General features: G+C 40.0%; 1 protein-coding gene across 3 annotated transcripts in view; it reads right to left on the reverse strand.

Annotated features, from left to right (window-relative positions):
• The window catches only part of OTOA (otoancorin), a 32,322-nt gene extending 24,066 nt beyond the window's left edge, over positions 1-8,256 (reverse strand). Inside the window, exons 1-11 of one of the 3 annotated variants that reach the window (XM_042828147.1) lie at positions 8,205-8,256; positions 7,702-7,785; positions 7,330-7,358; positions 7,213-7,243; positions 7,092-7,119; positions 6,170-6,257; positions 4,585-4,716; positions 3,244-3,479; positions 2,906-3,009; positions 1,211-1,317; positions 642-781 (exon numbers count right to left, since the gene is read on the reverse strand). In XM_042828147.1, coding sequence (XP_042684081.1) covers positions 642-781; positions 1,211-1,317; positions 2,906-3,009; positions 3,244-3,479; positions 4,585-4,716; positions 6,170-6,257; positions 7,092-7,119; positions 7,213-7,243; positions 7,330-7,358; positions 7,702-7,780 — 974 coding nt within the window. In that variant the 5' untranslated portion in view covers positions 7,781-7,785; positions 8,205-8,256. Of the gene's footprint in view, positions 1-641; positions 782-1,210; positions 1,318-2,905; positions 3,038-3,243; positions 3,480-4,584; positions 4,717-6,169; positions 6,258-7,091; positions 7,120-7,212; positions 7,244-7,329; positions 7,359-7,701; positions 7,786-8,204 lie in introns of those variants that run through there. The other 2 variants (XM_042828149.1, XM_042828148.1) reach the window with 2 other exon arrangements.
• Between the last annotated feature and the right edge of the window lie 3,661 nt (positions 8,257-11,917).

Raw genomic sequence — 11,917 nt, forward strand, 5'->3', positions numbered from 1 at the left:
TAAAGTCAGTCAGTTCAGTGCTGATTTGACAGCCCTACAAGTGCAGGTTTCTGCTTGCACACATCAAGTCACAAGCTCCAAACCATAATTCATCTCTGCTGTGAAGACTACCTGTAAAGAAGACAGCAGGATGGGTTTTAGACCTCTCCACTTTGTGACCACTCTGGTGACATTATCAGCTGGACACCTCCTGCAGCCCTGATTGACATGAGCTAAATTTTTTCCTTAAGTCCTAACCATAATGTGATTTGTACAACACACTTCTCTTTTCTGTAATTCAAACAGCTAACAGGGCTTGTGTCCTGCTCCCCCAGTTTGTTTAGCTGCTGTACTGTACAGCTTGATGGAGCTTTGATCGGGTCCCACACACACTGCTGTAGTCCTCTTACTACTGACAACTCCTCACTACAGAGCCAGAGACGAAGCATCAGCTAATTAGGCACACCTCCAAAATTCATAAAGCAGCAGTTCTTCACTGTTGCTAACCAGGGCTGGATTTCAGCCTGTATTTTTCTGCTGGAAGAAAAAAGCTATGCCAGATCAACAGTCTCATCAGCTACTCACTGCTTAGACTCTCCTCAGTTCTCTCCTTATCTATTCATTCTCCCCATACACAGCAAGAAAAAAACCATCAGTCTTGCCTGTAGACAGTTGAAGTGTTTCTCACATCAAATCCCGATGAGTTTATTCTGTCCAGGAAGGCTTGTGCAAGCTCTGGTGTGATATCATACACTGTGTCCAACTGCTTTGTTGCATTGTCGTAGCTAATGAATAGTCTTATCTGATCAGTGCAAACAAAGTCATTCATCAGGATTAGGGAATGACTGCATCTAATAAAACGTTTGACACTATAAATTAATTGACTCAATGTATGCTTCACAGAAAGAAAGAAGATTTGGATAATACAGTATTTTTGAAGGTAACACTGCTGAGCTGTCAAATAATTTGAGGATCTTCCATCATTGGTCCTTTCAGTACAAATCACAGAAGCCTGATACAGAAAAATAACTACAGAAAAATATCACTGATAAGTCCTTCTGAATTATATAAGACAGGAATAATTGGTTGACAATGAATTTAAATTCACGTCATCTTTAAGAAATTAAAAATACATAAATTCCTCTTTCACGTTTAAGTTTGCATTTTGTTCACACCTTTTGTAGATGCCATCATTTGACAGTGATACATCCAATGACACTCTTCTACTTACTTCACTGAGACTAATTTTCAGAATTTCTTCCAAAGGCAGATGGACCATGTATCTTCCTAAAATCCATAAGTTTTCTGCACTGACCCATGAAGCTGATTCATTGAAATCTGTTTTCAATAAATAGATAGTTACTACAATGTTTGGAAAGTTGTTGTTTTCCAATAATATCATGCCCACTATGTTACTACTGGTAAACGATCACAAAATAGCTGCAAATCAGAAAAATCCTTTGCAGACAGAGTCAGCTCCCCTCCATTAGCTAGCTCTTAGCACCACATTTTTAAGGACTCATTCACTTTTTAATGAAACTGAAATAGTACTGCAAATGTCTCAAATTTTCTCCTATGAAGACAATCTTTTATGTTGTAGAAGCGAAATGGATTAAGTACAGGACTGGCAAAATTATACGAATAGTATTAAGTATGAAGCAACATTTTTTAAACTTAGGTTTTCCTGATCAAATATATTATTTGTATTCAAATCAGGAAGGCATAATATTTTGTAACTCTTGATGTATCTTACATATTATTACTGATAATACCACTTATTTCTGTAATATGCAACACCAATAATGCAGAAAATTAATAATTATTCATATACTCGTATGGAAAAAGGTTAGCAAAAATGCAAAATACTGCCTAATATTTAATAAATGTCATTTATCTGGTAACATTCTCAAAAAGTATTTTAAATGAAATCAGGATCCCTGAGTAAATAAATAAAGTATTTACAGACCACAACATGATAATAATATTAATAATATAATAATATGGTAATAATACAATAGCATGGTAATATGAGCTAGCAAGACAGTGTTTTCCCAAAGTGTCCTAACTTGACTACTCAGCATGATATCATATCTTCCCCACACCTGCACTGCTTTGCACGTGAAAGAGCAACAGAAGAGAGGCTGGCAGCTCCCAGTCCCTCCTGAGCTGGGTGATCTTTCATTAACTGAGGGCTCACTGATGTTCCAGGCATGACGCCTGATGCTGTGGGATCTTCCCAGGATTGCTGAGCACCATCAGGTGAGTCCTGCCCATGACAGAATGCATCATAGCACAGTGGTGATTTTCCCCTCTATGACTTTACACGTTATGCAGATATTTTGAAGTAGTTGTGGTCCCAGGAGCCAGATTTTGCTACACTGAACGAGGGGGCACTTTGCCTTTCATTTCCAGAGGAACAGGAAGAATGTACAGTGGGATGTTCAGTGAGAAGCAGATGTGGCTTTGATATGTTGGCATTACAGCCCTCTCGTGGAGCATCCCCTGCACTGTCCCAGTGTGGCATGTAAGATATATTAGTCAGGCAAACAGACATAGGAAAATGCATACAATTGGATTGGCTTTTTTTTTCTTTAAATAATAGGCTCTCAGACAGGTCTATTCTAGTCTCAGCAGGAGTTCAGAAGTAAACAGTACATATCCTATTTAAATCTTAGAGAAAGAATTTGGGAACACAGGCTTTGAGTACAACTCTGAGCAGAAGAGGTGAACAACAAGCATCTGTGGGGAGCTATTTGCTGTGATTAACAAATCTAAGCTTAGTGCAGTCCACAGCAAAGGCATTGCAGAGAGCTACTCATAACAGTCCTGTGTTAAACATGAGAAACAACACAATACAAGAGACAAGTCTTTTGTTGACTGTTTTTCTCTTATGATAAGCAAGAAGAACAGGTATTGCACAACATACCACTTCTGTTATAGGGTTTTTGTAGAATCTCCTTCATCCAGCCATACAGAGCTTTCTGTGTATTTGCTGAGGTTTTGTCATAGAGGTCCTTAAATACAGTTGATCTAAGTGACACAGTGGCATATTAATTCACTAATGGATAAGCAAAGAAAAAAACACCCAAAAGACACATGGACAAACGTTTTTAGAAACAGCAAGATAAAAGAGGAAAGCTACAGCTGATAAAATAGTGAGACCAGTAATCTACTAGTGAGAATAGTAATCTTATTCTAAGTGTACATATCCAGAAGAAATGCTACATAGTACTAATTGTGATGATTGGAAAATAAATGGCTCACAAGTTTCTGAAAGCATCTTCCTGCAAATCATTTGGGAGACTCCCAACGACATCAGGTTGGAGATAATTCACCGCTGACATTCGCAAAATCTGGCTTAGGATATCTACACAGTCCATAGCCCTCAGAGCCAGAAAGCATTTCTCCAGTGTTATAAGAAACAAGGTTCTGTTCACTCCTGGAATTTGGAAAATTCTCTCCCGAGTCTTTTCCCAATCAAGGATAACATTTCCAATTTCCTGCAAACAACACAGGGTTAAAATAATGTCTTTTCTGATTAATTCCATAAACTGTTCATTTTGAAGCCTTATAGAAAGCACCCCACAAACAATATGGTGCTATTCTCGTGAAAAATAGCTGCAAAACACTGCCTGGTTGTGTTTCTCCAGATAATTCCTGTTTGATGTTGGCTACGGACCAGCTTGAATCTTTATACAAAATCAAAATGAAAAACAGAAAAAGCCAAATGGCTCAAGTTACAGCACGTACTCTCATGAAGGAGTTAGTTACTTGGAAAAATGAACAGATGCTGGAATAGAATGAGTATTATTTCACATGTAATTTAGAATGTAGGCAACTCTAGAACGGATCTTTTCCCATGCAGTATTTCATCAGCTGTTATTACAAACACCCCCTTCAAGACACCAGGCAACATCAAAGAAACAAGCGCAGGTAAAAGCCAGTCTGGCAGGGGACAGAGCATTGGTTGTTCCTTCTCAGATGTCAACGTCCCTAGGACAGCAAGGTCAGAGCTGATAGTCCCAGGCCTGGTTATTTGTTATTGTAATTATTACTCCTCTCAGAAGAATTACATCCATCACTTGAGAAGACAAAATTCACCGCTTATTGACAGGGCTTATGCTCTATGCTCCTCCTCCCACTACAGGCTATACACACATCTGGTGTGCTTCAGCAACAGAAGCTGCACCGCTGTTCCTCAAGAAGTGCTCTCTGCATTGTCCAGAGTTTGTCCTGGGCAGTTACCTCACATGGCTGGGGAAATGCTCTGCCTTTGTTCCAGGTTAATCTGCACCCTGCAGTGATGCACATGCTGGAAGCCTGCAGGGAGGATGCAAAGTGCTGTCATGCACCAGGATACATCCCCACTGAGTGGCACTCGCTGGATTTGAGTGAAACATATAAGGTGTGTCACCCATATAACACAGCACAAAGGCAAGAAAAAACATCATGCTGCTTCTCCTCCAAATTGCCTAATTATTTGCTTGTATGGTGCTTGAACAGGATAATTAATTTCACCTTCTTCAGTCATCTTGCCTCTTTCTTGCCAACGTGTCCTTTTATCTAAGTTTTGGGAACAGCTCTATTTCTCATGCAGAGACTTACAAGATAGTCCTTTCTGCTGTTGAAAAGATACTTCATTGCAGTCTGGAACTGCTGTTGATCAAGTTGTTGAAATGCAGACAGCAGCTGCCTGGGCTGGTATAAAAGGTTCTTCAAGTAACTCTGTATGGACGTCTGAAGTATTAAAAAAATATGCATTAATACATATGCATTATATACATAAAATTCATGGTACCCACTAGGTGCATCTTTGACTCTCTGAAAATCTCCACATAAGGAGGGACAAGCGTTCAGCTTTCTGTTCTGCCCATGTTGTCAGTGACCAGAATAACTACAATCAAAACAAAATGGCAACAAAAATAATCTAAGTACAATGCTGGAAGACAATAGCCTTTAAAGCCTATGACTGGTATCATGAGCAAGTTCTCTTCAGTGAGACATGTAACAATAATACCTCTGTTTTTCCCTTCATAAAAACAAATATACTAATGTTTTCCTGTTTCATGGCAAATAAACTCTTTGAAGAGCTCTAAACATCAGGTACTGTGGGCATAAAATTATTACTTAAAAAAGGAAGGAAATGTGCAATTAGACAGGAGGCGAAGTCTGCACCAGGTCATAAAGCAAAACTACCCTTTCTCACATCAAACTGCATTAGCAGCTAACAACCTCATGCTTGTTTTAAAACTCCAAGGGGAATTCTAGCATAGCAACAGAAAACAGGTTCATTAGCAATAGACTGGAGAAAATCCCTCTAATTCCCACCAGAATTATTTCAGAATTGGTTAGGAATTTAAGTTGACACTGCTTTGTTGCCTTTGCATTGCCACCACCACCTATTAACACAGTTAGGTCTTTGTTATCCAGGGAGTTCAGGGCTGATTACAGCCTTAAAATGTTAATAAAACTCATCTGTGCAAATGAATCCTAAAGACACTGAGAGCAAACAGAAAGAAGTAGGGTCGCTCTCGTGCAGATTTGGAAGAGTGTGGCAGCAAAAAGGGGTTTGAGGAACTGCAGGGCTGTGGGTCACATGTTAGATGCTCTCAGAGTGCATGCAGGGAGGACTCTAGATTTGGGTTAGTGGCTGCAGTTCCACTTCAGTTGGTGAGGTTGTTGGATTTGACTCCTCACCAGTCATCATGGCACAGGGTAAAGGAAACCAGCTTTTTTCTATGTTACTTCCCCAGTGACAATTTTAAAAAGCTATCTCAGAGGAGCCTTATAAGATGAAAGCATTTTTTTAGGATGCTCTGGAGCCTCTCATTCCATCTGAAGTAATGCAAACTACAGCCACAGTCAAAATCTTGAAACAATGTCCCATTTTATGGCGAAAAAGCACGTGCCTATACTCAGTGCAGGAACAAGCAGAAAACTCCAAATTTTTGCTTACCATCAGAAGAGATAAAAAGCACCTTACTGTTTAATCCTTGCATAATGTTGCAATCTTTAGGGGCAAAAAAAAAAAAAAAAAAAAAAAAGGTATTCATATTTCCTACATCTCTGCTACACTGCAGAGCTATTAATTACTTCTCTTATTGACAACCTAACTTTGGCTACAGAACTGAGTAGCTTATTTTAATTCCTTTTTAAATAAAAATGTTGGTGCATTTTAAATGACACAAACCTGTAGGCTGCGAAGAGTAAACTTAACCTCTCGGGCATGGAAATATGCCATGACTTTTGTAACCATATCTGCTGTCCATACATTAGAACTGCAAGAGAAAACAGGACCAAAAGTGCCAGCAAAATAATATAGCATATAAAATAGCTGATTTAGTCAAGACAGTAAGAGAAGCAAACACTATCAGTAACAACTAAACGACACAAGTAATCTTGGCCTAACCAGATTAACAGCCAACATATTGAATGCAATGAATAGTTAGAAGAGAAATCTATTAGTAATGTGCTGGGTTTTTTTTCTAAATCCATTTCCCCTCCCTAATAATATCAATTTTCTGACATGCTGCCAGGCATGAGATGAGCTGTGTGGTGGCTCCTCATAATACCTCTTCTGATCTGCTTATCCAAAGTAAGGATGAGGACTAACTTCTACTGCCTTTTCCCCAGCAGAGTTATTAATGTCAGTGTTTCTTCTTTACACAGCCAGATTTTCTCAAAGTACACCAGGGTGGAATTGAGGCTTTCACTCTCTTCCATATTTAGACAAAATTGGCAATAATTACAAAGTCACCAAGAGCTGGAGGAAGAGGGATGGATGGAGGGTGAAGCAGGACTGGAAACTGACTGCACACTGGAACTGCACCAGTAAGAAGCCATTCTGAAATACATGAACTAAGTTAATTATCAAGATTTTTGAAAACTGTAGCATGCATTCAGATTCTCAGCCTCAACCTATCCTTGCTTTTTGCTTTATCATGAAAAAACAGCTTTTTCCTCATTGGACAAAATATTCCTCACAGCAGATCTAGACCAAAGTAAGCATGTAGCAATTTCATAATGTTTCAGCTTTTGTGGAAATGAAACAGATCAGACGTGAAGTGCACGATGATACTGAAAATCAAGAAGGTGAGAGTAACATACATTACCTCTGAAAATGAAGTACATCGAGGAGAGCTACATGTAAAAAATGGAACGGAAAGAGTTACAGCGAGATACAGAGTTTTAATTCCTTTTAGCAACGTAAATGGGAACAATTTTGCACATTACCATTTAGGTATTTCCCAGTCACTACTTCCTCCTTCAGAAAAAAAATAAAGATGTGTGATCAGTTATTTTTAGATTATATTATAAATGTTATTAGAGAGACCAAGTAAAAATACTAACCGCAGCTTTGTGTAATAGTGGAGGCAAATCTGTAAAAGATCATCATGTTACTAAAAGGTGATGGACAGTTTACCATTCAGTTGCTGTACAAAAATGTTTCTCATGCAGCTACCACAACTATATACACACAATTTACAGTCACACATTTACTGCAGCCTTGATTAAATGTACTTACAGAAGGACGCTGAAAATAAAAAGCTATTAAATAATAAGAAATTCTGTCTAAATTCTTTGGTATAGTCCTTGAGGCCATGAGAGCAGAGAATAGCCTCCTACTTACTAAACAGCACTGAATCTACTTTGAATCTACTTACTAACACAGCTTTTTCCATCACACAGAATACATTCCTGACATAGGATTTCTAGTCTTACCTTGAGAATTCTGACTGTGAGTAATCTCAGCAGGATTCATTAATATCAATAAGAAACACATCTTCAGAAGTCTGAGCATTTCTTCTAGTGTTTATTAGATTCAGAAGATATTTGGATTGAAAAAGAAAATAAAAAGAGCAGTCAAAAGGCAGCATTCGCCCAAAAGTTCCATTGCTATAAGTCACAGCCAGTCTAAGCTACCAAGTGCAGGCTGAGATCAGAATAATCTGCAAGTGCTTGCTCCCAAGCTTTCAATTTAGATCTTTTTCCAGGCTAGAGACACACTTTATGCAAATACAAGTCCACCAGGTGTGTGTGTGCAGCCAGGGATTGCTTTCCCCCCTTTTCAGTAAATACTTTTTCCTTCCTTGCTGCACTTTGGTAAGCCACATTCCAACTAAATACGATTTAAATACCATTTAGCAATAACAAACAAAAAACTGAACTTTTAAGCTCGGGTAAAATAGAAAAGAAATAGAGAGACTGAAAAATGAAACTCCAACCAGTCTTTCAGCCTTCTTTAGCTCATGGAGTTGCCTGCACGACCACTGCAGCTCTGCTCTGCCCTGCACTGGGCCTGGCCTTCAGCATCAGTGCGGGGTGCCCCAGGCAGGGGGGAGGAGCTCTCCCTTTCCTTCATTTCAAGGGCTTAACTGCACCGTGCTTACTTTCCCCATTTCTTTTTGTTGCTGAATTTGGATCTGTGCTTCAACACTCCCCTTCCCCCCCACCGTTGTTTTACTTTGCCTGGATTGAATTACAGATTTGAACATTTGATAATTAGAAACACTTTTCGCAGACTGTTTAGTCTCACCTATCTGGTAGGTACTGTTTTACAAGAACACCTGTCATCAGCCTCTAGCAATATCTCAGCCTAATGCAAATACATAACTCCAGCCTTGTAACAGGAGTGACTCAAAGTGATGGATGACAACACACCGAAACGCTGTGCTTTAGGAAGCCAGGCCCCATCCTTTCTTTGCACACACTGAAGACCTTTTCAACTACTCCTCTGGGAGTGCTGTACTACATCTCTCTCATTCAGATGTATCTGGTTTCTCAGACAATGAACTTTCTTGTGTTTGTTTCTGCTATTGCCCTATTAATTTTGCAGTAAGGTTTGATTACTCTGCACAGTTTAAATCATGCTGTCAATGTCAATCCTGACTTTTTTATTCCAACTCATTCACTTTGATCACAGAGAGTATTTTAATTAAGGCATACCAAATTAATATATAAGGAGATTAAATGCTAAGAGAAGTTCTCTTCTATCCTGACTAATTGCCATGGACAACTAGCAGGTGCATAAAGGATTTGCAGAGAAATAGCCCTGCTTGATAAGAATCTGTGAGATTAAGTATTTCCTTTGTCTCTGAAACCAGTCCATTTGCAGAAGTTCCCTGGAGCTTTTAGGCAACCCTGAATCAGCCTGTAGCTCTGCAGCTTCCACCCAGCATCCCTCTGCAGAGTTTTCTTTGCAGTGTGGCAGCACGCACTACGAGCAGATCTCCGAGACATCTCTTGCTGGGCTCTCAGGTTATGAGGAGCTTGCAGATTGCCCCTGCTCTCGCTCCCAAAACACACGCTCTTACATGTCAAGAAATCCTAGACACTTTATCACCCACCTCTTCGATGCAGCCAGTACCTTATCTGAAGCCTGATAACCAGAAAACTAACCTCATAATCAGAAGTCTTGCTGATAACCTCATGCACGAGTGCCTTTTCTCCCCCTCGCAGCCAAGCTCTCAGTATCTCCACAAAAAAGCCCCAACATGGGAACACTCGGGGGGTTCAGGCTGCAGAAGGAAGGAGGGAAGAAAGGGGAGGGCAGAGAAGAGAGTTGCTGAGTTCTTGTAGCATCAGTGGGGACAGCCAAGCACTTTACCTGCTTCTGCCATGTCTCCTTCCCCACACTCCACAGTGTAAGGAGCTGGCGGTGGCAGCCAGGACCCCTGAGAGGAGGGCAGGGACTGCCCTGCAGCTTCAGGTGCCTAGCCAGCCTTCAGAGGGGAGGGGAAAGGTCCTGCTGTGGGAACTCAAGAGGGCGAGAGACTCCTACAGCAGGCAGCAGAGGCGTCTTATCCTGAGATGGAGAGTTTTCAATAGGATGTATGAGGACAACAAACTGGGACAGGCTGGTATGGCCCTGTACCTCCCACCTCCCCACGCTGAGCTCCTGGCAGCAGAGCTGGAACTGACTGTACCTGGGGCCACCCAGCCAAGGGGGCTGTGGCTTCTGCGAGATGAATCTCTGCCAGATTTCTGCTGAAAGCTCCCGACTAAACCATGCTTTTGCACTGTGTCTTTTCTCCTGTGATGCAACACATCCAGTGCTACCCTGACAGAACAGACAGTTCAATTATTCTCCAAGGCAAAGTACTGCTCATTGTACCACTAAGAATTGACTTACACATCACCATCCTCACAGCAGGACAGGGATAGCAGAGGAACAGAAAATCCAGGGATAAAGTATCAGGACATTAAACTGGCCACACTTGTCCCCTTGGATGAAATCTCAAATAATTTCAGGGAATTTAAATGACAACTGAACTCAAAATGGTTTCTTTGCATGGGATGTGGAAGCATTTTGCTGCACATTGATAGGCTCATGAGGTCATAGAACACAAAGAAGTCCCTGAAAAGTAGGGGTATAGGTACCATCCCTCAGGGATGCTCTGCACAACAGGTCTAAGGGGGTTTCTGAGGATAAGTACCAAATGCATAAAATACTTTGGGTTTACCTTAAAACAGAGCAAGGGCAATTGTGCATATTTTCTGCCTAGGTTATTATCTCTACAGGACAAAGCTACTAAGCATTCTTATTCTGCTGTGTGACTGTGTACTTAACAGCTACATTACAGAAAGGAAACAAGGCAAAACTATCAGAGAATATTAAGAACAGGATTGCAGTGCTGTGATTAATATCTACGCTCAATATATTTGTGGTGCTTTAACTTACTTTAGCTATATTGCGTGTCGTTTTAACAACAAAGCTAACACAACCACACAAGTGTGTGTGTGTGACAAGTGTCTCAGGATACCATGACAGTTAGTAAACAAGGAAGTTGTCACAGAGCTTCCAATGCTCCCAAAAACAGGGAGTACTTATGGCTGTCTGAAGACCAACACTGACTCCTGCAAGGCTCAGTCCTTTAGACTTTAATCTTACTCTGGTTACAGATTTTCCCTGTCACCACTCACAGTTCAGTGCTTCAGTTTTGCATCTCAAGTGGCACAACTTGTTTAAATTGAGAAAACAAAATAGGCAATAAAAATACTTTTACATTGTATCTTCTGACTCAAAATATCCCAAAGCTATTACAAACAATTGTTTTAAATTACAAAACTAAAAGATATGAAAGATATGCATAGTCTCCCATGTGATTATAACCTGTGAGAGCAAAACTTTCAAGTGCCATTTAACCATTTAAGAATTTGCTAAATAAGCTAAATTCATTGCACAAGAACCTATTTTCCCATTACTAAATAGGTCCGAATAAAGTAAAAGGAAAGGAAAGGATTCATTCTAAAGCATATAGAGTTCATTTTTCCAACAGAGAAGTTTCACTGCATGCTGTGCTGAAATTCAGTAACAGATGCTGAAATCAGAATAATGCTGAGCCTGAATTACTGCTGGAAAAAAAAACCCCACTAGTGAAAGCTCTCACCCCTTAATACAGAACACTTAATCTTTCACAAAGACTAAGAATAAAAGGCTATTAACTTTGCAAGAGAAATCACTAAACATCAGGAAAAGGAAGTCAAAGATAAATTTAAAAAGACAAGCTGAAACATCATACCTGGCATGAGATCACCAACTGTTAAATAAATACCTTGTTGATACTTGAAAAGCAAAAGATAAGTCAGTTCTTGCTTCACTTACCAGCTGATCTACATGCTGAAGTTTCCCTGCTGTCTTACAACACTTACATCCCAAGCAAGACAAGACATAGGCCTGCCACTTCTGTACTGCTTCCTGGTGTTGCCCTTTGTAGTTTTAGAGGAAGGTTTTATCCCAACTGCCAGAAACTAGCCATTTTAACGGGCTTTTAAAAAGAAGGCATGTTAAAACAAATACTTTGTGTTCCTGGAGGAAAAAAAAAAAGTTCCAAGCTATTTAAACCTTTGAAATTGGGTCCCCTGAGGTCAAAGGCTCAGAGGCAGTTTGACTTAGAAAACGCCTGCAAGAAAGTGCCTGCAAATTCTTTAAACTTAT

This window comes from Centrocercus urophasianus, unplaced genomic scaffold (genome assembly GCF_019232065.1).
Source record: "Centrocercus urophasianus isolate 14NV4802_14NV808 unplaced genomic scaffold, USGS_Curo_1.0 seq_29, whole genome shotgun sequence".
NCBI lineage: Eukaryota > Metazoa > Chordata > Aves > Galliformes > Phasianidae > Centrocercus > Centrocercus urophasianus.